A 27913-nucleotide genomic window follows, 5' to 3' on the forward strand; every position below is an offset into this window, starting at 1 on the left:
CACTTCTTCCTTCGTCACATTGACCACTTCTCCACTTCCTCCACTTCTTCGACTTCCACCACATCCTCCACTTCCTCCACTTTGTCAACTTCCTTCACTTGCTCCACTTGCTCCACTTCGTCCACTTCGTCCACTTCCTCCACTTCCTCCACTTCGTCAACTTCGTCCACTTCATCCACTTCGTGCACTTCCTCCACTTCCTCCACTTCGTCCACTTCCTCCACTACGTCCACTTCGACATCTTTGTTCACTTCTTCAACTTCCTCCACTTCCTCCATTCCTTCCACTCCGTCCACTTCGTCCGCTTAACTCCGACCTCTTCGTCCACTTGTCTACTTCGTCCACTTTGTCCCCTTCCTCCACTTCGTCCACTTCCTCCACTCCTTCCACTCCGTCCACTTCGTTCACTTCCTCCACTTGGTCTACTTCGTCCACTTCGTCCCCTTCCTCCACTTCGTCCACTTCCTCCACTTCCTCCACTTCCTCTACTTCCTCCACTTCGTCCACTTCCTCCACTTCCTCCACTTCCTCCACTTCGTCAACTTCGTCCAATTCCTCCACTTCGTTAACGTCCTCCATTTCGTTCACTTTGTCCACTTCCTCCATTTCCTCCACATCGTCCACCTCCTGCACTTCGTCCACTTCCTCCACTTCCTCCACTTTTCCACTTCGTCCACTTCGTCCTCTGCCTCAACTTCGTCCACTTCGTCCACTTCGTCACCTTCCTCCACTTCCACCACTTCGTCCACTTCTTCCGCTTCGTCCACTTCGTCCTCTTCCTCCACTTCGTTCTCTTCCTCCACTTGCTACACTTCCTCCACTTTGTCCCCTTCGTCCACTTCGTCAACTTCCTCCACTTCCTCTACTTCCTCCACTTCGTCCACTTCGTCAACTTCCTCCACTTCGTCCACTTTCTCCACTTCCTCCACTCTGTCGACTTCCTTAACTTCCTCAACTTTCTCCACTTCCTTCACTTCTTCCACTTTGTCCCCTTCCTCCACTTCGTCCACCTCCTCCACTCCTTCCACTCCGTCCACTTCTACCACTTCCTCCACTTCGTCAACTCCGTCAGCTTCCTTTTCTTCCTCCACTTCTTCCACCTCGTCAACTTCGTCCACTTCTTCAACTTCCTCCACTTCGTCCACTTCTACCACTTCGTCAACTTCATCCACATCGTCCACGTCCTCTACTTTGTCCACTTCCCAAACTTCCTCCACTTCGTCCACTTCTTCCACTTCTTCAACTTTGTCATCTTCCTCCACTTCCTCCACTTGCTCCACTTCCTCCACTACCTCCACTTCCTCCGCTTCGTCCACTTCTTCAACATCGTCCACTTCCTCCACTTCCTCCACTTCCTACACTTCCTCCACTTCCTCCACTTCCTTCACTACGTCCACTTCAATATCTTCGTCCACTTCTTCAACTTCCCCCACTTCCTCCACTACTTCCACTTCGTCCATTTCCTCCACTTCCTCAACTTCTTCCACCTCGTCAACTTCGTTCACTTCTTGAACTTCCTCCACTTCCTCAACTTCTACCACTCTGTCCACTTCGCCAACTTTGTCCACTTCGTCTACTTCGTCCACTTCGCCCACTTCGTCCACTTCGTCCACTTCGTCCACTTCCTCCACTTCCTCCACTTCCTCCAGTTCGTCAACTTCGTCCAATTTGTCCACTTCGACCACTTCGTCCACTTCAACCACTTCTTCAACTTCCTCCATTTCCTCAACTTCCTCCACTTCGCCCACTTCGTCGACGTCGTCAACTTCGTCCACTTTGTCCATTTTGACCTCTTCGTCCACTTCCTCCACTTCCTCCACTTCATCAAATTCCTCCACTTCGTCCCCTTCGTCACCATCGTCCACTTCGTGAACTTCCTCCGCTTCCTCAACTTCCTCTACTTCCTCCACATCCTCCACTTCGTCAACTTCGTCCACTTCGTCAACTTCGTCCACTTCGTCCACTTCGTCCACTTCGTCAACTTCCTCCACTTCCTCCACTTTGTCCACTTCCTCCACTTCGTCCACTTCCTTGACTTCCTCCACTTCGTCCACTTCTACCACTTCCTCCACTTCGTCAATTTCGTCCGCTTCCTTCACTTCCTCCACTTCTTCAACTTCCTCCACTTCTTCCACTACTACCACTTCGTCAACTTCATCCACTTCGTCCACGTCCTCTACTTTGTGCACTTCCTACACTTCCTTCACTTCCTCCACTTTGTCCACTTCTTTCACTTCTTCAACTTCGTCATATTCCTCCACTTCCTCCACTTCCTCCATTTCCTCCACTTCGTCCACTTCATCCACTTCCTCCACGTCCTCCACTTCCTCCACTTCCTCTACTTCGTCCACTCCCTCCACTTCCTCCACTTCGTCCACTTCCTCCACTACGTCCACTTCGACATCTTTGTTCACTTCTTCAACTTCCTCCACTTCCTCCATTCCTTCCACTCCGTCCACTTCGTCCGCTTAACTCCGACCTCTTCGTCCACTTGGTCTACTTCGTCCACTTTGTCCCCTTCCTCCACTTCGTCCACTTCCTCCACTCCTTCCACTCCGTCCACTTCGTTCACTTCCTCCACTTGGTCTACTTCGTCCACTTCGTCCCCTTCCTCCACTTCGTCCACTTCCTCCACTTCCTCCAGTTCCTCCACTTCCTCTACTTCCTCCACTTCGTCCACTTCCTCCACTTCGTCAACTTCGTCCAATTCCTCCACTTCGTTAACGTCCTCCATTTCGTTCACTTTGTCCACTTCCTCCATTTCCTCCACATCGTCCACCTCCTGCACTTCGTCCACTTCCTCCACTTTCTACACTTCCACCACTTCGTCCATTTCATCCACTTCGTCAACTTCCTCAAGTTCCTCCATTTCCTCCACTTCCTCCACTTCTCCACTTCCTCCACTTCTTCCACTTCTTCCACTTCCTCCACTTCGTCCACTTCGTCCACTTCGTCAACTTCATCCACTTCCTCCACTTCGCCAACTTCCTCCACTTTCTCCACTTCTTCCACTTCGTCCACATCGTCCACTTCATCCACTTTGTCCACTTCGACCACTTCGTCCACTTCGTCTACTTGGTCCACTTCGGCAACTTCCTCCACTTCGTCAACTTCGTCCACTTCTTCAACTTCTTCCACTTCTTCCACTTCCTCCACATCCTCCACTTTCTCCACTTCCTCCACTTCTTCCACTTCCTCCACTTCCTCCACTTCCTCCACATCCTCCACTTCGTCAACTTCATCCACTTCGTCCACATCCTCCACTTCGTCAACTTCCTCACTTTCTCCACTTCTTCCACTTCTTCCACTTCGTCCACTTGGTCCACTTCGTCAACTTCCTCCACTTCGTCCACTTCGCCCACTTCCTCCACTTCCTCCACTTCTTCCACTTCCTCCACTTCTTCCACTTCTTCGACTTCGTCATCTTCGTCCACTTCGTCAACTTCCTCCACTTGGTCCACTTCGTCCACTTCCTTCGCTTCGTCCACTTTGTCCCCTTCCTCCATTTCGTCCACTTCCTCCACTTCGTCAACTTCCTCCACTTCCTCCACTTCGCCCTCTTCATCCACTTCGTCCACTTCTTCCACTTCCTCCACTTCCTCAACTTCCACCACTTCCTCCAATTCCTCTACTTCATCCACTTTGTCTACTTCGTGAACTTCGTCCACTTCCTTCACTTCGACAAGTTCGTACATTTCCTCCACTTCGTCAAGTTCTCAACTTCTTCAACTTCCTCCACTTCCTCCACTTTTTCCATTTCGTCCGCTTCCTCCACTTCCTCAACTTCGTCAACTTCCACCACTTCCTCCACTTCCACCATTTCGTCCATTTCATCCACTTCGTCAACTTCCTCAACTTCCTCAACTTCCTCCACTTCTCCACTTCCTCCACTTCTTCCACTTCTTCCACTTCCTCTACTTCCTCCACTTCGTCCACTTCTTCAACTTCGTCCACTTCGTCCACTTCCTCCACTTCGTCAACTTCCTCCACTTTCTCAACTTCTTCCACTTCGTCCACCTCATCCACTTCATCCACTTGGTCCACTTCGACCACTTCGTCCACTTCGTGCACTTGGTCCACTTTGGCAACTTCCTCCAGTTCGTCCACTTCCTCCACTTCCAGCACATCCTCCAATTCCTCCACTTCCTCCACTTCCCACTTCGTCAACTTCGTCCACTTCTTCGACTTCTTCCAGTTCCACCACTTCCTCCACTTCCTCCACTTCCTCCACTTCTTCCACTACTTCCACTTCCTCCACTTCCTCCACTTCGTCAACTTCATCCACTTCGTCCACTTCCCCACTTCGTCAACCTCCTCCACTTTCTCCACTTCTTCCACTTCATCCACTTATTCCACTTGGTCCACTTGGTCCACTTCCTCCACGTAGTCCACACTAGTGCAGAAAGGGGTTTTAACGTCCGATATTTTGGCCTTTTGACGTCCGCCGTACGCCCGACGTTTATGTGGGTGACGTCGCTCAGACGTCCGTTGTGGCAGGACGGACGTCTCTGTAAACGTCCATTGTGCAAGCACGGACGTCTACATGAACGTCCGTTGTGGCAGGACGGACGTCTCTGTAAAACGTCCGTTGTGTCAGCACGGACGTCTACATGAACGTCCGTTGTGTCATGACGGACGTCGACATGAACGTCCGTTGTGTCAGGAGGGACGTTTACATGAACGTCCGTTGTGTCTGGACGGACGCCTATATAAACGTCCGTTGTGTCTGGACGGACGTCTATATATACGTCCGCCTCCTCCCCCTTGACGTCTACCTTGCTGAAATGTTTTAGGTAGGAGCTGCGGGGTGGACGTCCGTGTGTGCACTGACAGACGTCTGTAGACGTCCGACTGTGCACTAACGGACGTCTACTGGGCGTTTTTTTTTTAAAAATTAGTTTATTTTTTCAATAAAACCACACCTGAAAAGCAGAAAAATGTCCCAGAACAATTTTGCAATAATATAAAAATGCGTTTTATATAAACAAAGTTCTACTTAATGTGGAGTTCAATCCACTACCAAACTATCAACATAAAACTTAAACTAAAAAACTAAACAATGTTCAACAAGAAATATAACTATTCCTAACTCCATCTTTGCAGAAGATAAGCGGTCCACTCCTGCCTTATCTGTTTAATTGTGTCTTCTGTAATAGGCGATGTAGTCTTGAAGCGCTGCAAAATTCAACAAAGATTCATTATTGTTTCATATATAGTTGTAGATGAATATGATTTGTAATGTATTGAAGGTATACATCATTACCTCATTCCAGTCATCTGTAATGACTGCTCGAATGATGGTCTTAATCCAACACATCACATAGAAGCCACATTCCCATGAATCTACCTGGTGGTTACACTAAAATAACAAACTAAATAGTTAAGAATTTAGATCATTCAATAACATAAATGAAAAGGAAACGTTAAATGACTTACAACCTTTGGATACAAAACTTGAACCAGTTGACCACGAGATTTACCAATAACTCTGTACAGATTGAAAACACAAAGTATAATTAATATGACTATTTTATCATAAAAGTTGAAGGTGAACATCAAATTCAAAGTCATTTTTGGAGAAACACTTACCCTTGAAGCATGGTTCTCAACTCAGTTTTCATCCTCCTGTGCAACGAACAAAAAATATAATTTTACATTGTTTGGGAAGGATTACCATCAGCTGCCAGTGCGACCTATCACGAAGGACAAATAGTTATTCAACTAATTAACGAAACTATAATAATAAACTGACCACATATAACAACACCTACCCGTCAATGTATGGCACAAGGTAACGTCTCTTTTTGACTCATCCATCCATGTTTGCAAATAATCTTGTCTGTTTTGAAGTGTGTTACCAGACGGTTGAATGGTCTGAGGTTCAACAAATCCGTACATGGAAGACCGACCTTGGTCTACAACGATTGTGTCCATGTACCTAAAACAACAAAGTTAAGTTGTTAGAAACTATATAACAATGTAAATAAAAGTAATATGAAAGACCAAATTGAGTAACTTACATGCACCACAGCTGAATGATGGAAATATTCAACATCCTGTCTCCCCCAATCACCTCCAATGCATCAGAAAATGTGATATAAACTGGCACATGTGGGGGAAGACCAAATACCCTCAAATCCCAGTAGACTTCTAATGATGCTTTCTTTAATCTGGGTAATTTTGTCACTAACTTTGATAGAGGATCATCCTCCGCTTCAGCCATCTCATCATCTTCATGTATGACTGTATCATGAATTGGCTGCTTCTGAGGACGTGTGAACTGAAGATAAGAATTTACGTCAAAGTTTGTCAACAATTATATGAAGAATAAACATAGAAATACTATTTTAAAAGACATTATACCTGTGGAGTAGCGATGTGGGACATGATCAATGCTCTAGGCCATGCAATAAATGATCCTATGGCCTCCCCCACAAAGTTAATTTCTGGAGTGGGTACAGGCACCTGAGCCTGGGGATCCCGAACCTCGTCAATGGTCACACGCACGTGCTGGGGTAATATGGCAACACCATGAATGGTCTCCCCTCCCTCAAGCACTCGTCCGACAGCCACAATGCGTGGGGGATCCCCATCAACCAACAGCTCATATTGACCGCTATACTGAGTGGGGTCTACAGCAGAGCATGATCCTTTAGTGCTGACACGAGGTGGTGTGGGAGTTTCATCGACCCCCATGTCGCCTTGCGTCATGGAATGCAGCTTTTCTTCAAGCGCTCTTTGTATTTGTTTTTGTTCTTGTAGCTGCTCCATGAATCGTTGCTCCATTGATCTCATGCTTTGGTTGAGTCTTTCCTCCCATTGAAGATCCATCTGCCTCAGTGTCTCCTGACTCATTGATTGGGGGGTTTTCTGTGTAGGGCCAAAATAGTCACGAAGACCAATCGCCCCAGGAACTCCACGTACACGTCCTGGGTGCTCGGGCCTTCCAATGGCCGTTGTCAGAATGTCGTCCCTACCTTGGCCAGCAAATGTGCCCTGAGTCTGCTGCTCAACCAACTCATCCTGCACATAAAAAAACCAAGTTACTTAGATTAGAAGACATGCTGTGATAGATACACAATCAAATAACTGCTTATAATTTGAACTTACAATTCTCTGTGAGATCAAGGCAGCTGAGGAAGATGTCATGTTCCCATCAGATTTAGTCCGAGCAGCCTTCCACAGCTCGTACCTAGCAGGTGCAGGTGCTAGGTCGGGCGACTCAAGTCCCAAGGCATCGGCTCTAGACTTTCTCAGTTTCTTCTCCAATTTTGCATATCCACCTCGTGATAACAAGTGGGGTGCGTCGTTTAACTTTTGTCTTTCTTGGGCGGCTAACCTTTTATCCTGTGAAACCATGTATATAAGTAAGTGTATAATCATAAAAACTCAATGAAAGGCGATCTTAAGAAACATACCTTCCATTCCTCAGACTCTCTAGATGCACGAAACTGCATCCAATCCTCCTCTGTGAAGGTATAATGCTGAGATGGATTTTCATGTTGTCTATCTCCAAAGACATATAGTCGTGTCAGCCTTGTCTTGAAATCCCTCCATCTTATCGCTATATGCGATAACACTTTCTTTCTGATTTGCATTGTGTTTGGAATATCAAAATGTTGCTGTTTAAAACCAAAAACTTGTTACCAAAAGAAAACATAACAGATAAGTATATCACAAATTGCATGAAGTATAAACATACCTGAACATCTTGCCATAAGAGGTTCTTGTCGACCTCTGGGACGTCATCCCAACATGCATGAAGGATAGAGACATGACTTTTTGCTAACTTGCCCAGATAACTCCTAAACCTATCAGCATTTGGCCCTGATGGATGACCTGATCTGGGGTCAATGTCAACATGCCTCCTCTGACCATCCACGCGTCCGGATGTCACATCTGCCACTCGGGTGACGCCTCGTCCACGTCTGCTCTTTCCCGATCCTGAGTCTGAGGCCGACATACCTAAAAAAATTATACAACGTTAGTAATAATTCAATTATGATGAACATACATATAAAGTCAATAAAAGTGAAAATATTAACCTATTAATTAATTGTTTTTTCCCAAATGCCTTCGTTGTGATCACTACGAATTGCCTGCATTACATCGGCAACGTCATCAACTGGGTCTTCAGTGGGTCTACATGCAACAGATGTTGTCTCAAGTATATCAAGAGAATCGTCATCCTCATGTCCATGCATGTTTCTACCTTCTAAAACCACTGACCATTTGTTATTCGATGGATCACTTACGTAGAATATTTGTCTTGCTTGACTAGCCATGATAAATGGTTCATCAGTGTAATTCATCTTGTTCAAGTCTACCAATGTGAAACCAAGGTCATCCATCATGACACCAGAATTTATATCAACCCATTTACACTTGAAAACTGGTACTCTAAAAGTAACGTAATCAACTTCCCATATTTCTTGTATTATTCCAAAATAACTGATGGATGCTGTGATTGGATTTTTGTCTTTAGAACTAGCAAAGTGCACAGCCTCAGCTTGTAGTGTGACGCCACTATTTTGAACTCTGCTTTTGTCATCTTCTACCTTTGTCTGAAACGAAATATTGTTTATATAGTACCCACCATATGTAATGACCTCTGTGTTCGGCCCACGAGATAACCTCAATAAAGTTTCAGAAACATGTGGAGTCGCATACATCTTTTTCTTAAACCATCCCAAGAAGGTTTTCACATGTTCATTAAGATGCCATTTTTCACTCATTTTTGGGTTTGCTGCCTTTATTTCATTAACGTGGTCAGAAATGTAAGGAATCACATCAACAGTGTTGTTTAAGACGTACAAATGAGCTTGGTCAATTTCTTTTCTGCTAACACTTTGAATTCTCACACCTCGAACACCCTTACCTTCACATTTTCCTTCATTTTTGCTCTTCGGAAGACCGACGGGTTCACAAGATGGCATATAACTTGAACAAAATTCAATGGCTTCTTCTGCAACGTATCGCTCTATGATTGAAGCTTCTGGTCTATACTGATTCTTGACATATCCCTTTAAGATCTTCATGTATCTTTCAACTGGGTACATCCACCTTAAGAAGACCGGCCCACATATTCGAATTTCTCTGACTAGATGAACAATCAAATGTACCATGATGTCAAAAAAGGAAGGTGGAAAATACATCTCCAATTGACATAGTAGTCTTATTCCCTCATTTTCCAATTCATCTAAACTTCGAGGGTCAACAACTTTCTTGCAAATGGCATTAAAGAAAAAACTCAGACGTGTCAGAATACCCCTAACAGAAGGAGGTAATATACCTCGAATAACAACTGGTAACAACTGTTGCATCAATACATGACAATCGTGAGACTTTAAACCAACTAGCTTTAAGTCTTGCATAGACACAAGGTTACTAATGTTTGAAGAATAACCTTGCGGAACCTTTACACTTCTTAAACAGTTACAAAAACTTTGTTTTTCTTTTTTGGAAAGTGTGTGACAGGCTGGGGGCAGATAGGTGCGTCTTCCTATTATCTGTGGATGTAACTCAGATCGGATTCCCATGTCAGCCAAATCTTGTCTTGCTTTTATTCCGTCTTTGGTCTTCCCTTTGACGTTTAATAAAGTTCCGATAACACTGTCACAAACATTTTTTTCAACGTGCATCACATCAATACAATGTCTAACATCAAGTTCACACCAATATGGAAGCTTAAAAAATATCGATCGTTTCTTCCAGATGTTCTTTGCATAGGTACTTTTATGATGTTTTCCAAACACAATGTCAATGTTTTTCACTTCGTTGTACACCTCTTCACCATTCCGGGATCTGCACACAACCTCATCCTCAGCACTTCCATTAAATGCTTTTTTCAATCTACGATAAGGATGATTACGAGGAAGAAATTTTCGATGTCTTGTATATACTGTCTTCTGACCATGCTTCAACTGAAGGTAACTAGTGTTTTCTTCACATATGGGACATGCAAAATGACCTTTAACACTATAACCGCTCAAGTTTCCATATGCTGGGAAATCATTTATAGTGCAAAACAACATTGCACGCAAACGAAACTGTTCCTGAACATGTGAGTCAAACACGTCGATGCCTTCTTCCCACAACAATTTCAAATCATCAATTAAAGGTGCTAAGTAAACATCAATGTCATTTCCAGGTTGTCTAGGACCCGATATCATCATGGACAACATCACATATTTTCTCTTCATGCACAACGAAGGAGAAAGATTGTAAATCATCAACATAACTGGCCACGAACTGTGTTTGCTACTTAAGTTTCCATAAGGATTCATACCATCAGTTGCAAGTGCAAGCCTTAAGTTTCTTGGATCTGCACCAAATTCAGGAAATTTGTCATCAATCTTTTTCCATTGTGGAGAATCAGCAGGGTGTCGAAGAAGATTATCGCACTTTCTTTCGTCAGAGTGCCATTTAAGGTTCTTTGCATCTTCTTTAACAGAGAACATACGTTTGAACCTAGGTATTATAGGCAAATACCACATCACCTTAGCAGGTGCACCATCATTACCTTCATCACTAGTGACTCTGTCAGATTTCTTTTTAAAACGGGATAAACCACATGTTGGACAATACTTTAACGAAGCAAACTCCTTTGTGTACAAAACACAATCATTAGGACAAGCATGTATCTTTCGATATTCAAGACCCATTGGACATAAAAATTTTTTGGCCTCGTAATTACGAATAGGTAGAGTATTATTTTCTGGAAGCATCTCCTTCAACAACTCCAACAACTCGGTGAAACTTTTATCGGTCCATCCATTCCTTGCTTTTAAACTAAATAATTTTAAAGTTGAAGACAGACGTGTAAAGTTCGAGCATCCTGGGAACAACGGTTGCTCTGAATCATTAATAAGAGAATCATACAAATTAGCCCTTACAAAATTTTCTTCACCGACATCACGTATCATGTCCTCTAAATGGTCACTCATCCATTCTTCCACATAATCCGTTCCTCGTGACGTGGTTTGCTGCTCCAATAGTTCTCCATGCCAAGTCCAAACGGTATAAGTCCTCATTATGCCGTACATGAATAGATGGTCACGCACATTGCCTAAGTCTTGCCGTATTTGATTAAGACAACGCACACAAGGACAAAAATATTTCCCGTTGACGGACTTAGCATTTTGTTCAACGTATTGCAAGAACTTCGAAACACCCTTCTCATACTCTTCACTGATGCGACGTTCCTTCATCCAGCTTCGATCCATACTATGTTCGTAAAATCATTAGTTCAAGTGTTTTAACTCTCACAAGGTTAGGCCCTACCCATTCAAAAAAACTAATTTTCATAATTATATCAGCCACGTGCATTGAAGTCTACATCATAAAATTGATAAGATTTCGGCAGCATTTCGCATTGGTCTCCGAAATACACGAAATGAGAGTAGTCAACGATGACCACAATCAAATATGCATCCGGAGAACAACACAAGTACTGAACCGAAATTTTATCAATCTTATCCTTAAACTCCAAATGACATGGAATTGCAAATTATGGAAATTAATTTTCTCAAACTGTCCAATCGGACAATTCAAAATTTAACACAAACGATTAAAAGATTAATCGTTTGTCTTAAATTTCAAACGGGAACTAAGTGTCACTCAATGATTTGATACTTATATAATACACAACTAATACAGATATATTCAAAAGCCAATTACGCAGTCACATTTTACAGTAAAAAACGTGCATTCACAAAACTCAATTACATGCATACAAAAAAATTTCAACCAACAAGCTAACCTGAAAAGTAGATTCGAAATGAAAATGATGAAAACGGAGGAGTGAACGGCCTAAAACGCAGTCCAAAAACAGTCAAAGAAGCCTCCAAGAACACGCAAGAGTCTACAAAAAAACGGACCGAAAACGATTTTTAATCGGTTCAAATCAAAGGTATTTCATCACAGAGCAATGTAATCGGATTGAAAATGAATTTAAACGGTCCAAAAACGAGAAAACTCACCTGGAAATCAATGGCGCAGCAGCGTTTTGCGGAGGAAGACGATGAACAGTGCGTTTCCAAACGTTAACAGGTCACTGGTTCGCGGGAGCACGATATTATACTCTTAGACGTCCGGCGAGCTTGTGGACGGACGTCTATAAGAGTATAGACGTCAGGTTCGTCACTAATGTGACGTCTTTGATGATTTAAAAATGATATTCGCGGGTGGGTTTAAACGTCCGTCCTTGGGTGCGCCGACGTCTGTAATATGATAAACGTCCGTTTTGGGGAGCTGACGTCTATTATATTGAACAAACTGAACGTTTCAACTCCCCATGGCAGATCCTCAACGTCCGTCCTACGAGGGCTCTGACGTCTATAATAGTATAAACGTCGGGCCCCGCATATGGGACGTCTCTGGACCTGAAGAGAATTAAATATCCAACCACCCTGTCAGTACATTAAACGTCCGTTATACGGGCTCGGACGTCTATAATATTATAGACGTCCGTGCCCTCTTAGGACTGACGTTGAGGGCCTGAAGAGAATTAAATATCCAACCACCCTGTCAGTACCTTAAACGTCCGTTATAGGGGCACGGACGTCTGTGTTTATTATAGACGTCCGAGCCCTCCCAAAACGGACGTGTAAGGTCCCTACTTGGGAAATTGAAACGTTCAGCCTCGTAGACGTCCGTCCCCCTGAGACGGACGTCTAAGGGCTGCAATGGGTATAAACGTTCAGCTATAAACGTTCAGCCTTTTAACGTCCGTCTCCGAGGACGGACGTTCGCTAGAGTATAAACGTCCGTCTCGGCCAGGGACGGACGTTCAAAGCCTGCAAATGGTTTTCACTGTTCAGCCAAATGAACGTCCGTCACTTAGGACGGACGTTCACTCAAGTATAAACGTCCGTCTCGGCCAGGGATGGACGTTCAAAGCTTCCACATGGATTTTCACTGTTCAGCCTAATGAACGTCCGTCACTTAGGACGGACGTTCACTCAAGTATAAACGTCCGTCTCGGCCAGGGACGGACGTTCAGAGCCTGCAAATGGTTTTCACTGTTCAGCCAAATGAACGTCCGTCACTTAGGACGGACGTTCACTCAAGTATAAACGTCCGTCTTGGCCAGGGACGGACGTTCAAAGCTTGCACATGGATTTTCACTGTTCAGCCTAATGAACGTCCGTCACTTAGGACGGACGTTCACTCAAGTATAAACGTCCGTCTCGGCCAGGGACGGACGTTCAAAGCCTGCACATGGATTTTCACTGTTCAGCCTAATAAACGTCCGTCACCTAGGACGGACGTTCACTCAAGTTTAAACGTCCGTCTCGGGCAAGGATGGACGTTCAAAGAGCTGATAGGTGTTTACTAGTTCAGCCTATTAAACGTCCGTCCCCCAGGACGGACGTCCAGAACATTATAAACGTCCGTCGCGACCAAGGACGGACGTCCAAAGGGCTGACACGTGTTCACTTTGTTCAGCCTATAAACGTCCGTCTCCAAGGACGGACGTTCATAACATTATAGACGTCCGGCTAGCCCCAGGACGGACGTCTATAGTTCCACTTATTTACTAATATGCCACCGGTCAATTATATACGTTGGGGCGTTTGTGGACGGACGTCTATTGGGAGACGTTAAAACCCCTTTCTGCACTAGTGCCATGATGAGTCGTTATTTCTTGAATTATATTTAGTTTATTGCACTTAAATAAACCAAGGAATTATGTTTAATTGTCTATTATTTCCCCGTTTTCTGAATTCTGCTTAATTTGGTCGGAAATTCGTAATTGTGCTAATTTGGGTTTTCTGAGCTGATTAAGTGCATTTCTGGTTGCAGGAAAGTTGTGGAAACATCATTTGGAGCATTGGGATATGGCGTGATACACTCAAAGGCTCAACATTTAGTCATTTAGATTCTAATTAAAATTGTAATTTCGTTTTCTAGAAGCCCTTAATTAGAATTAGGTGTTTTGGACCCTTTTAGGGGCAATTTTGTAAAAAGACCCATTTGTAGGACATGTGCTTTTTTTATTAGGGTTTTTAATTGATTGTGGACCCCATTTGGAGGAGAAATCTCGGCACTTTAGAGAGCCTTAGCCAGCCACACAAAGAAGACTCTTACACACTTGATATTTTTCATGTTTTGGAGCTTTTCTCTCTTAGGGTTTGTTGTATGAACACTCTTATGGAGAGCTTGACTTGGGTGTCTCGTTTTTGGCCATTTCAATGAGCAAGATGCAGATTTTATTCTTCTCTTAATTTACTCTTGGTTGTCTTAGCTTATTGGTGGTGAAAAACTATTCATTTCCACTTCCATTTGCTTGTTCTTGATGCTTGGTGTTTGAGTTTTGGAGCTTGTCTTTGCATTTCCATGGTGGATGTTGGGTTTGAGTAACTTTATATTTCGTTTTCCTCTCCCTTTGCTGCTGTTCCTCTCGTTTTTTATCTCATTCTATATGGTTGGATGATAAAAATGAAGTTATATGTAGTTTTAGGTTGAAGAGAGCTTAAGATGATGTGTGGGTGTTGTGGGTTTAACTCTTTCCTTGCATATTTCGGTTTTGATGCTTGAGACTAGGTTGGGATCAGATCTTGGTGATGTTATGGAGGCTGGACAGAACTGGAATGATGGTCTAAGTATTATTTTCGTTTTTGCAAAGAAACTTGAAGAAATGGTAGTGTTGAAGATGGGTTGATGAGTAGAAGTTTGGGTTTATTGTTCTTGTGTTCATTTGAAACTTTAACTTTGGTTTCTTGAAGTTGTTCTCTGTATGGAAGAGTGGAAGAAAGCTTTTGGATGCATAATTCTTGAAGAAAAACCGTTTGGAGTTTGTAGGAGAGAGGAAATTGCTTCATTTAATTTTTACCACTTTTGGACCAACACAAAAGATGCTTGTTTTGACCCAAGGAATGTTTCCACTTTGAGATTTGGCTTTTGCTTGTTCCAGCCGTGAATTGCAATGAGAAATGGAGGTTTTTAGAGTTTGTTTTCATTTGATTTAGCTTACTTGGCACATTGGTAGGAGCACCCATGGTATCTTCCATTTGCACATTGGTCTTTGAAGCATTTTTTGGCATTTCTACTTGGTGGTTCACGTAAATTGTGTGCCTTGGTGTATAAAATCATTTCTTTGCTGCATGGAAGGAGAGAGGGGACGGTCTTGGAGAGTGTGGAAGGCACATGCTTAATTTCTTGAAAAATGGTGCACATGGGAGAAGAAGTCAACACATTTTGTGGCTTATTTAAGGTGAAATTGAAGTTTGACTTGGGTGCATGATGACTCATGGCCATGTGTTCTTTCTTTGGCCAATTGGACTTTTAAATTCATTTGTTAATTGCCATTATGACAAGTAATTTGCTAGGATTAAATTAGGCTTGTTGATTTCTTTGGTTTTTAATTAATTTAATTAATAGGTTGAGTTTATGTGTTTGAGTTAGTGTTGCATTTAATTATTTTTAACTGTGTTTGTTAATCAGTTTGTAACAGTGTTTGATGTTTGAATGTTATCTAAGGCTTTTAATAGTCCTAGTTTAATAACCATGCTAGCTTAAATTAGTTTGTTTGCATCTGTGTCTTTATTAAGTTCTTTAATTTTTGGAAAACCTTTTCAAACCCCCCCCCCCTAACGTGTTCGACCTATTACCTGAACCACAATTGGTCCTTGAGAGACGACCTAGGAGTCACTGGCCTAGTCTATACTGCATTCTTTTATGCACAACTTTTGTTGGGAGGTGCGATTCTCTCATCAAAATGGCGCCGCTGCCGGGGACCAACGGTTCAGTTTTAGGTCTTTTGTGTTGATAATGTGTTGTTTGTGTGTTGTGTTTTGTCTTGTATGTTTGAGTGTGTGTGATTTGTTTGTTTAGGTTGTTTTGTGTGTTCAAAATTTTTGTGATATCGTTTCATGATTTTAGGGTGTTGTGACTTAGTGCATGACTAGGGGAAATCCTGGGCCTATACCACCCTTTGATCCTGAGATTGATAGAATTTTTCATAGGTTAGCTAGGCATTCTAGAAATTTATCTTTAGAGTCTGTTTTTGAGTCTGTTCCATTGGATACTGTGCATCCCACTGCTGAGTACTTTGTGCATACTGCATCTACTGCATCTGTTGCATCTGCACGTGATTCTGATTCTGATTCTGTTGTTTTTCACACTGAGAACAATATGGCACAACCTCCACCTCGTGGGAGGACTTTTAGGGAGATGGCTGCACCTGATTTCGATATCGAAAGCTTGTGCATCCAATATCCTGATGAGGGCGTTCCATTTGTTCTCAAGACTGGACTGATCCATTTGTTGCCCAAGTTTCATGGTCTTGCAGGTGAGAGTCCTCATAAGCATTTGAAGGAATTCCACATTGTCTGTTCTAGTATGAAACCACATGATGTTCCTGAAGAGCACATCTTCTTGAAGGCATTCCCTCATTCATTGGAAAATGTTGCTAAGGATTGGTTGTATGGTTTGGCGCCTAGATCCGTCACTAGCTGGGATGATCTGAAGAGGCTGTTCTTAGATAAATTTTTTCCAGCAGCCCGGACCACAGCTATCAGAAAAGACATAACTGGGATTAGGCAGCTTGGTGGAGAGAACTTATATGAGTATTGGGAGAGATTCAAGACACTTTGTGCTAGTTGTCCCCACCATCAGATACCTGAGCATCTCCTTGTCCAGTATTTCTATGAGGGTTTGAACAACATGGACCGTGGTATGATTGATGCTGCCAGTGGTGGAGCTCTTGGAGACACCACACCTGCTGAGGCCAGGCAATTGATTGAGAAGATGGCCTCCAACTCCCAGCAGTTTAGCACCAGGAATGATGCCATTGTGGTGAGGGGCGTACATGACGTTGTTGCCCAGTCTTTATCAGCTGTTGAAAGCAAGTTGGAAGGAAAGATTGACTCTCTTACGAAGATGGTGACACAGTTGACTACCAACCAGAGATCTGCAGCTCCATCTGCATCTGTTGCACGACTATGTGCTATTTGTCCTTCCAGTGACCACTATACAGATGCTTGTCCTTCTTTGCAGCACTCTGCTGCCTCTGATGCGCCTCAGGCTTATGCTACGAACATCTACAACAACAGGCAGCAACAACAGCAAAATCATGACTTATCCAGCAACAGGTACAACCCAGGGTGGAGGAATCACCCCAATCTGAGATGGAACAATGCGCCACAGCATCAACAGCAGGCACCACCTTTCCAGAATGCTGGAGCACCTAACAGATATGTGCCTCCACCAATGCAACAACACCAGAGGCAACAACAACAGCAGCAACAAGAGGCACCTACCCAGCCAGTTGCCCAACCTTCCACTTCGTCTGAACCTTCATTGGAAGAGTTAGTGAGACAGATGACTATGCAAAACCTGCAGTTTCAGCAGGAGACTAGAGCTTCCATACAGAGTCTCACTAACCAGATGGGTCAGATGGCTACTCAGATAAACCAGGCGCAGTCTCAGAATTCAGATAAGTTACCATCCCAGACTGTGCAGAACCCAAGGAATGTGAGTGCCATAACCCTTAGATCAGGGAAGCAGATTTTTGTGCCTTCAGAGCCCGCTTCTACACCTACACCCATGCCTGCTACTTGTCCTAGAAAGAACGACCATGACGGTCCGAGCAAGGCATTTGAGGTGGGTGAATCTTCTTCTCCAGCCGGTGGTTCTTCTTCAAGTGGATCTTCTTCAAGTGGATCTTCTCCCTCTTCCACCACCACCGCTGCCGCACCTTCTCCATTGGTTGACCGACCTATCCCTCTACCATTCCCTTCACGGGCACTTCCTAGCAAAAAGATGGAAGATGTGGATAAGGAAATTCTGGAGACCTTCAGGAAGGTAGAGGTGAACATACCTCTACTTGATGCCATCAAGCAGATACCGAAGTATGCCAAATTCTTGAAGGAGCTGTGCACACACAAGAGGAAGATGAAGGGAAATGAGAGAATTAGCATGGGAAGGAATGTATCTGCGCTTATTGGTAAGTCGGTCCCGCACATCCCTGAAAAGTGCAAGGACCCAGGTATATTTTGCATTCCTTGGGTGATTGGAAACAATAAATTTGAAAATGCCATGCTTGATTTGGGTGCTTCTGTTAATGTCATGCCTTTGTCTATATATGCATCTTTGTCTCTTGGTCCTTTGCAAACCACGGGTGTGGTCATTCAGTTGGCCAATAGGAGTGTTACCCACCCAGCAGGTTTCATAGAGGATGTCTTGGTTAGGGTTGGTGAATTGATTTTTCCTGCTGACTTTTATGTTTTGGAAATGGAGGAGGGATTCTCTCATGGATCCGCTCCCATTATCTTAGGCAGGCCATTCTTGAAAACTGCCCGAACTAAGATTGATGTGTATGCTGGAACTTTGTCTATGGAATTTGCTGATATAGTTGTTCATTTTAATATCCTTGATGCAATGAAATTTCCAGCTGAGGACCATTCTCTGTTTAAGATCGATGCATTGGATGACATTATTGATAAATATGTTGTTGATGATTTTGATTCTTTGCATAAGAAAGAGCATTCTTTTCTATCTGCTCCACATACATGCATTGAATCTGAATTTGAGAATGATGTTGATTTTGAAGAGAATTTTGATATCCATGATGTTGATGATGTTTTTGATATGGATGATGTTGATAATGTAATTGTCATGGATATGGATTTGGAGCTTGATGAGATAGGTGTTCCGCCTTTACCTGTGAATTCTTTGGAGTCAGAATGCACTAACCACCTCGTAGGAAGTACAATTGAATCTGACTTGCAGGCACCTACTCTTGAGTTGAAACAGCTCCCAGATAACCTCAAGTACGTGTACTTGGAGGATGATGAGAAGAAACCGGTGATCATTTCCACCTCCCTTGATTCTGTTCAAGAGGAGAAGTTGCTTGGTGTGCTGAGGAAGCACAAGAAGGCCATTGGTTGGAGTTTGGCTGACATACCTGGTATTAGCCCATCCACATGCATGCATAGAATTCTTTTGGAAGATGGGGCAAGGCCAGTGAGACAGCCTCAAAGAAGGCAAAACCCCGTGATCATGGACGTCATCAAGAAGGAGGTGACCAAGCTTTTGCAAGCTGGGATCATCTACCCTATTTCAGACAGTCAGTGGGTTAGCCCCATCCATGTTGTGCCCAAGAAAACTGGCCTCACTGTGGTGAAGAATGAGAGGGATGAGCTTATCCCAGCTAGAGTGCAGAACAGTTGGAGAGTCTGCATTGACTATAGGAGGCTCAACCAAGCAACCAGGAAAGATCATTTCCCCCTGCCATTCATTGATCACATGCTGGAGCGCCTGGCAGGTAAATCTCATTATTGTTTTCTTGATGGTTTTTCTGATTACTTTCAAATAAATATTGCGCCTGAGGATCAAGAAAAAACCACATTCACCTGCCCCTTTGGCACTTTTGCCTATAGGAGGATGCCCTTTGGTCTATGCAACGCCCCTGGTACCTTCCAGCGATGTATGCTTAGCATTTTTAGCGACTTTCTTGAGAATTGCATAGAGGTGTTTATGGATGATTTTACTGTGTATGGATCCTCCTTTGATGCATGTTTAGACAGTCTGGAAAAAGTTTTGAAAAGATGCATAGAAACAAACCTTGTTCTCAATTTTGAGAAATGTCACTTCATGGTTGGACAAGGTTTGGTTCTAGGGCATATCATTTCTGAAAAGGGAATAAAGGTAGACCCTGCTAAGATATCTGTGATTTCGCAGTTGCCTTACCCCTCTTGCGTGCGAGAGGTGCGATCTTTTCTTGGACATGCAGGTTTCTACAGGCGCTTCATCAAAGATTTCAGCAAGAAGGCGCTTCCCTTGTCCAGACTGCTGCAGAAAGATATTGACTTTTCTTTTGATGACAGATGCAAGCAGGCGTTTGATTGCCTGAAGGAAGCTTTGACCACCGCCCCTATCATTCAGGCACCAGATTGGACAGCCCCATTTGAGCTCATGTGTGATGCGTCTAATTATGCATTAGGGGCTGTCTTGACACAGAAAATTGACAAGCTGCCGAGAGTGATCTACTATGCTTCACGCACTTTGGATGTTGCCCAGGCAAATTATACCACCACTGAAAAAGAGTTGTTGGCAATTGTTTTTGCCCTTGACAAGTTTAGGTCATATTTGCTTGGATCACCTGTTATTGTGTATACTGACCATGCAGCTCTAAAGTTTCTGTTGAAAAAGGCGGAGTCAAAGCCTAGATTGATCAGGTGGATGCTACTGCTTCAGGAGTTCGACTTGCAAATTGAAGACCGGAGTGGAGCACGAAATTTGGTTGCAGACCACCTGAGCCGGATTGAAAAAGCTGGGAATGAAGCTGATGTGTTGCCCATACAGGATACCTTTCCTGACGAGAGTTTGTTGATGATTTCTTACTCTCACCCCACTCCTTGGTTTGCACACATTGTAAATTATTTGGTTGCTTCTGTTTTTCCTCCCTTAGCATCACGTGCTCAGATTGCTAAAATTAAGAGTGATGCTAAGTATTATGTTTGGGATGACCCATATCTGTGGAAGTTGTGCAGTGACCAGGTTACTAGGAGATGCATTCCGGACCATGAGATTGACTCGGTCCTGCAGTTCTGTCATGCCTCCTCACCTGGTGGTCATCTGGGGATACAGAGAACAGCTCGCAGAGTGCTTGACTGTGGTTTCTATTGGCCTTCCATCTTCAAAGATGCGGAGAAGATTTGCAGCACTTGTGAACCTTGTCAGAGAGCAGGAGGATCAATTTCACAGAGACAAGAGATGCCTCAACAACCTATGTTGTTCTGTGAGGTGTTTGATGTATGGGGTATAGATTTCATGGGTCCTTTTCCTGTTTCTTTTGGTTTCTGTTATATTCTCCTTGCTGTGGATTATGTTTCAAAATGGGTGGAAGCTAGAGCCACCAGGACTAATGATGCTCGGGTTGTTGTAGATTTTGTTAGATCTCACCTCTTTTGCAGGTTTGGAGTGCCTAGAGCAATTGTTAGTGATCAAGGAACCCATTTTTGCAACAGATCCATGCAAGCTTTGCTCAAGAAATATGGGGTGACGCACAGAGTTTCTACACCATACCACCCCCAAACAAATGGGCAGGCTGAGATCTCCAACAGGGAGATTAAGAGGATTTTGGAGAAGATTGTCCAGCCCAACAGGAAAGATTGGAGCAATAGATTGGACGATGCTCTTTGGGCTCACAGGACAGCTTACAAAGCACCGATAGGGATGTCTCCCTACCGGGTTGTCTTCGGAAAAGCATGTCACCTACCGGTCGAGATTGAGCATCGGGCATATTGGGCTGTGAAGATTTGCAACTTCTCCATGGACCAAGCTGGAGAGGAAAGAAAGTTGCAACTAAATGAATTGGATGAGATCCGATTGGAGGCCTATGAGAACTCGAAGTTCTACAAGGAAAGGACAAAGAAGTTCCATGATAGTTCTATTGTTAGAAAGGACTTCGAGGTTGGCCAGCAGGTTTTGTTGTATAACTCTAGACTTGGCCTCATGGGTGGTAAGTTGAGATCAAAATGGACTGGACCTTTTGTTGTGACTAATGTTTACCCTTATGGTGCAGTAGAGATCCAAGGTCCATCTACAGCTAAAAGCTTCAAGGTGAACGGGCATAGACTGAAGCCTTTCCTCAGCAACCCTTCTTTAGTGGATGTAGTGGTGGAGGAGACGTCTTTGGTCCACCCCACCTATCCTTCCTTCTGACTCAGGGAGTTTCTTTTCTCCTTCCCTCCTCACTTTTAGTGCACTTTGTCGATATCTGATGATTGTTCTGATTGTTTGATCTACTGATTGTAACACACTGAGGACATTGTGTCGTTTAAGTGTGGTCTATTAGGGGAGGTTGTTTCTTTGTTCATGTTTCAGTTTTTATGTAGTTTGTTGTGTCTTGTGTACAGTTTTGCATGCTTTTCATAAATTCTGGATTGTGGTTCGGTTGTCAGTTTTCCTTCACTTCATTGATACTCTGAGATGTGGATTCCTTGCTTTTCTTTGCTTGGAAGATGATCATGATGTTTGAGAGTTGAATTGATTGTGACACAAATGCCCTGTGTGAGAATTTGAGCCACTTTATGTTCTTTCTTGTGTGATATGTCTCTTGATTGCTTGCACATATGCCTTGGCTTGACTCTTGTTGATAATTCTTGATTGATATGCATGTTTGGAAGTGATAAAGGCAGTTTTGTTCTTGAGCCTCTCTAGCCAAATAAGCCTACCTTGTTCTAATCCTTTGAAAACCCTTTTTGAGCCTATACTTTCCCCCATTTCTTTGTTTTGAATGCTCATACACTAGCCCTAAGTGAAAAACCATGATTACCTTAACCTTAGGGAATTTTGGAGCTTTGGAAGTGTTTTGGGAACAAGTGTGGTCTCTTGGGGGTTTCTGATGAGTTGGCTAGTTGGTTCCTCTTCTTGTTTTGTTTTGGTAAATATGTGTATCTTGTCTCTTGAAATTGTGTGCTGAATAGAGAAAAGAAAAGAGACCGGATGAAAAAAAAAGAGAGCAGAAAAATAGTGAAAAAAAAAAATGTGAATAATTGTGAATAATGGAGTCAAGAAGAGGATGGAATTAGAGGTTGTGGGTGTGTTTGAATGTGTTTACACTTGTTCCCCATTGCTCCTCTGTTCCTTATGGTTTGTAGCTTCTTATCCAGATATATCCTGCCTTGTCCTTGGCCCCATTACAACCATGAAAAGACCTTTTGATTTGAACATGCGTATGTGCTGGAGTGTTGATATTAGAGGCTTGCCAAGTCTATTTGTGATTGCTTTCTTGAGTGCATTGAGTGACATTGATTTACCTTAAACACTTGAGAGAAACACTGATTGTGTGCATCTGTGAGGCTCTGTTGCTTTTGATTCATCTCTTGAACTGATTGAATGTTTTCCTTGTACTGAACTGTTTGGATGATTCTTGGAGTATCTGCTTTCGTTGACTCTGTGTTGGATTCTGCCTATACCTTTTACTGTCCAGATTTCGTGAGAATTATGCAACTGTGTTCTGTTTTGGAGTCTTTGTTGTCTGTCTTTCGAGTCTGTGTCAGCTCCCTCATGTTTGAGTAGTTCCCTGGTTTTCGTCTTGGTTTTGCCCAGGAGTGCAAAAGACTAAGTGTGGTCTATTTTGATGAGTCGTTATTTCTTGAATTATATTTAGTTTATTGCACTTAAATAAACCAAGGAATTATGTTTAATTGTCTATTATTTCCCCGTTTTCTGAATTCTGCTTAATTTGGTCGGAAATTCGTAATTGTGCTAATTTGGGTTTTCTGAGCTGATTAAGTGCATTTCTGGTTGCAGGAAAGTTGTGGAAACATCATCTGGAGCATTGGGATATGGCGTGATACACTCAAAGGCTCAACATTTAGTCATTTAGATTCTAATTAAAATTGTAATTTCGTTTTCTAGAAGCCCTTAATTAGAATTAGGTGTTTTGGACCCTTTTAGGGGCAATTTTGTAAAAAGACCCATTTGTAGGACATGTGCTTTTTTTTATTAGGGTTTTTAATTGATTGTGGACCCCATTTGGAGGAGAAATCTCGGCACTTTAGAGAGCCTTAGCCAGCCACACAAAGAAGACTCTTACACACTTGATATTTTTCATGTTTTGGAGCTTTTCTCTCTTAGGGTTTGTTGTATGAACACTCTTATGGAGAGCTTGACTTGGGTGTCTCGTTTTTGGCCATTTCAATGAGCAAGATGCAGATTTTATTCTTCTCTTAATTTACTCTTGGTTGTCTTAGCTTATTGGTGGTGAAAAACTATTCATTTCCACTTCCATTTGCTTGTTCTTGATGCTTGGAGTTTGAGTTTTGGAGCTTGTCTTTGCATTTCCATGGTGGATGTTGGGTTTGAGTAACTTTATATTTCGTTTTCCTCTCCCTTTGCTGCTGTTCCTCTCGTTTTTTATCTCATTCTATATGGTTGGATGATAAAAATGAAGTTATATGTAGTTTTAGGTTGAAGAGAGCTTAAGATGATGTGTGGGTGTTGTGGGTTTAACTCTTTCCTTGCATATTTCGGTTTTGATGCTTGAGACTAGGTTGGGATCAGATCTTGGTGATGTTATGGAGGCTGGACAGAACTGGAATGATGGTCTAAGTATTATTTTCGTTTTTGCAAAGAAACTTGAAGAAATGGTAGTGTTGAAGATGGGTTGATGAGTAGAAGTTTGGGTTTATTGTTCTTGTGTTCATTTGAAACTTTAACTTTGGTTTCTTGAAGTTGTTCTCTGTATGGAAGAGTGGAAGAAAGCTTTTGGATGCATAATTCTTGAAGAAAAACCGTTTGGAGTTTGTAGGAGAGAGGAAATTGCTTCATTTAATTTTTACCACTTTTGGACCAACACAAAAGATGCTTGTTTTGACCCAAGGAATGTTTCCACTTTGAGATTTGGCTTTTGCTTGTTCCAGCCGTGAATTGCAATGAGAAATGGAGGTTTTTAGAGTTTGTTTTCATTTGATTTAGCTTACTTGGCACATTGGTAGGAGCACCCATGGTATCTTCCATTTGCACATTGGTCTTTGAAGCATTTTTTGGCATTTCTACTTGGTGGTTCACGTAAATTGTGTGCCTTGGTGTATAAAATCATTTCTTTGCTGCATGGAAGGAGAGAGGGGACGGTCTTGGAGAGTGTGGAAGGCACATGCTTAATTTCTTGAAAAATGGTGCACATGGGAGAAGAAGTCAACACATTTTGTGGCTTATTTAAGGTGAAATTGAAGTTTGACTTGGGTGCATGATGACTCATGGCCATGTGTTCTTTCTTTGGCCAATTGGACTTTTAAATTCATTTGTTAATTGCCATTATGACAAGTAATTTGCTAGGATTAAATTAGGCTTGTTGATTTCTTTGGTTTTTAATTAATTTAATTAATAGGTTGAGTTTATGTGTTTGAGTTAGTGTTGCATTTAATTATTTTTAACTGTGTTTGTTAATCAGTTTGTAACAGTGTTTGATGTTTGAATGTTATCTAAGGCTTTTAATAGTCCTAGTTTAATAACCATGCTAGCTTAAATTAGTTTGTTTGCATCTGTGTCTTTATTAAGTTCTTTAATTTTTGGAAAACCTTTTCAAACCCCCCCCCCTAACGTGTTCGACCTATTACCTGAACCACAATTGGTCCTTGAGAGACGACCTAGGAGTCACTGCCTAGTCTATACTGCATTCTTTTATGCACAACTTTTGTTGGGAGGTGCGATTCTCTCATCACTTCGCCCACTTCCTCTAGTTCCTCCACTTCTTCGACTTCGTCATCTTCGTCAACTTCGTCAACTTCCTCCACTTTGTCCACTTCGTCCACTTCCTCCGCTTCGTCCACTTTGTCCACTTCCTCCATTTCGTCCACTTCCTCCACTTCCTCCACTTCCTCCACTTCCTTAACTTCCACCACTTCCTCCACTTCGTGAAATTCGTCCATTTCCTTAACTTCGACCAGTTCGTACACTTCCTCCGTTTCGTCAACTTTTCAACTTCTTCAACTTCGTCAACTTCGTCCACTTCCTCCATTTCCTCCACTTCCTCAATTTCCTCAACCTCCTCCACTTCGTCCACTTCATTTACTTCCTCCACTTCATCCACTTCCTCCACTTCCTCCACGTCGTCAACTTCATCCACTTCGTCCACTTCCTCTAGTTCCTCCACTTCGTCCACTTCATCCACTTCGTCCACTTCATCAAATTCGTCCACTTCCTCTAGTTCCTCCACTTCGTCAAGTTCGTCCACTTCTTCAACTTCCTCCACTTCGTCCACTTCCTTAACTTCTTCAACTTCCTCCACTTCGTCAACTTCGTCCACTTCCTCAACTTCGTTCCCTTCGTCCACTTTCTCCACTTCGTTCCCTTCGTCCACTTCCTCCACTTCCTCCACTTCATCCACTTCGTCAACTTCCTCCAGTTCCTCCACTTCCTCCACTTCCTCCACTTCGTCAACTTTGTCCACTTCTTCAACTTCCTCCACTTCCACCACTTCCTCCACTTCTTCAACTTCCTCCACTTCCTCCAGTTCGTCCTCTTCGTCAACTTCCTCCAGTTCCTCCACTTCGTTCACTTCGTGCACTTCCTCCACTTCTTCCAATTCCTCCACTTGCTCCACTTGCTCTCCACTTCGTCAACTTCGTCAACTTCATCAACTTCTTCCACTTCCTCCACTTCCTCCACTTCCTCCACTTCATCAACTTCCTCCACTTCCTCCACTTCCTCCACTTCATCAACTTCCTCCACTTCCTCCATTTCCTCCACTTCCTCCACTTCGTCAACTTCCTCCTCTTCCTCCACTTCCTCCAATTCCTATACTTCCTCCACTTCATCCACTTCCTCCTGTTCCTCAACTTTGCCAATTTCGTCCACTTCTTCAACTTCGTGCACTTCCTGCACTTCGTCCACTTCCTCCACTTCGTGCACTTCCTCCACTTCCTCCAATTCCTCCACTTGCTCGACTTCTTCAACTTCGTCAACTTCTTCAATTTCTTCCACTTCGTCAACTTCGTCCACTTCCTCCAGTTCCTCCACTCCCTCCACTTCGTCTACTTCGTCCACTTTCTCCACTTCGTGAAATTCGTACACATCCTTCACTTCGACCAGTTCGTACACTTCCTCCATTTCGTCAACTTTTCAACTTCTTCAACTTCGTCAACTTCGTCCACTTCCTCCATTTCCTCCACTGCCTCGACTTCCTCCCACTTCGTCCACTTCCTCTGTTTCGTCCACTTTGTCCACATCCTCCATTTCGTCCACTTCCTCCACTTCCTCCAGTTCCTCCACTTCCTCCACTTTCTCAACTTCCTCCACTTCTCCACTTCCTTCACTTCTTCCACTTCGTCCACTTCCTTTACTTCCTCCACTTCCTCCACTTCCTCAACTTCCACCACTTCCTCCAATTCCTCTACTTCTTCCACTTTGTCCACTTCGTGAAATTCGTCCACTTCCTTCACTTCGGCCTGTTCGTACCCTTCCTCCATTTCGTTAACTCTTTAACTTCTTCAACTTCGTCAACTTCATCCACTTCCTCCATTTCCTCCACTTCGTCCCCTTCCTCCACTTCCTCCACTTCCTCCACTTCCTCCACTTCGTCAATTTCGTCCACTTCCTCAACTTCGTCCACTTCCTCCAGTTCGTCCACTTGATCCACTTCATCCACTTCCTCCACTTCCTCCACTTTGTCTACTTCGTCAATTTCATCCACTTGCTCCACTTCGTCCACTTCCTTTACTTCCTCCACTTCCTCCACTTCCTCAACTTCCACCACTTCCTCCAATTCCTCTACTTCTTCCACTTTGTCCACTTCATGAAATTCGTCTTCTTCCTTCACTTCGACCAGTTCGTACCCTTCCTCCATTTCGTTAACTCCTTAACTTCTTCAACTTCGTCAACTTCATCCACTTCCTCCACTTCATCCACTTCCTCCACTTCCTCCACTTCCTCCACTTTGCCCACTTCATCCACTTCCTCCACTTCCTTAATTTCCACCACCTCCTCCAATTCCTCTACTTCATCCACTTTGTCCACTTCGTGAAATTCGTCCACTTCCTTCACTTCGACCAGTTCGTACACTTCCTCCATTTCGTCAACCCTTCAACTTCTTCAACTTCGTCCACTTCCTCCATTTCCTCCACTTCCAACACTTCCTCCAGTTCCTTCATTTCGTCCACTTCCTCCATTTCGTCTACTTCGTTAATTTCCTCCACTTCCTCCACTTCGTCCACTTCATTTACTTCCTCCACTTCATCCACTTCTTCCACTTCGTCCACGTCGTCAACTTCATCAACTTCGTCCACTTCCTCCAGTTCCTCCACTTCGTCCACTTCATCCACTTCGTCCACTTCATCAACTTCGTGCACTTCATCAACTTCGTGCACTTCCTCCAGTTCCTCCAGTTCTTCAAGTTCCTCCACTTCCTCCACTTCGTCCAGTTCGTCCTCTTCGTCAACTTCCTCCAGTTCCTCCACTT

General features: G+C 43.4%; 1 protein-coding gene and 2 long non-coding RNA genes across 4 annotated transcripts; 1 reads left to right on the plus strand and 2 right to left on the minus strand.

The window, feature by feature from the left end:
* Positions 1 to 4928: 4928 nt before the first annotated feature.
* Positions 4929 to 5628, minus strand: LOC148191580 (uncharacterized). Its single transcript, XR_015782583.1, has 4 exons — positions 5590 to 5628; positions 5440 to 5486; positions 5264 to 5359; positions 4929 to 5175 (listed from the first exon to the last, which is right to left on the minus strand). It is a non-coding gene; the product is annotated as an uncharacterized LOC148191580 (long non-coding RNA).
* Positions 5629 to 7417: 1789 nt separating this feature from the next.
* Positions 7418 to 7956, minus strand: LOC148191581 (uncharacterized). Its single transcript, XR_015782594.1, has 2 exons — positions 7703 to 7956; positions 7418 to 7622 (listed from the first exon to the last, which is right to left on the minus strand). It is a non-coding gene; the product is annotated as an uncharacterized LOC148191581 (long non-coding RNA).
* Positions 7957 to 15739: 7783 nt separating this feature from the next.
* On the plus strand, positions 15740 to 23682 carry LOC148191582 (uncharacterized). 2 transcript variants are annotated; one of them, XM_088100097.1, is made up of 2 exons: positions 15740 to 17992; positions 23266 to 23682. In XM_088100097.1, the coding sequence occupies exons 1-2, from the start codon at positions 15904 to 15906 to the stop codon at positions 23307 to 23309; spliced, it is 2133 nt and encodes a 710-aa protein (XP_087956223.1). In that variant the 5' UTR covers positions 15740 to 15903; the 3' UTR covers positions 23310 to 23682. The 2 variants fall into 2 exon arrangements, with proteins under 2 accessions (XP_087956223.1, XP_087956224.1); XM_088100098.1 differs by having other exon boundaries at positions 15740 to 17950.
* The last annotated feature ends 4231 nt before the right edge of the window (positions 23683 to 27913 follow it).

Source organism: Vigna umbellata, chromosome 10 (genome assembly GCF_029865625.1).
Source record: "Vigna umbellata cultivar VRB3 chromosome 10, Vumbellata_1.0, whole genome shotgun sequence".
NCBI lineage: Eukaryota > Viridiplantae > Streptophyta > Magnoliopsida > Fabales > Fabaceae > Vigna > Vigna umbellata.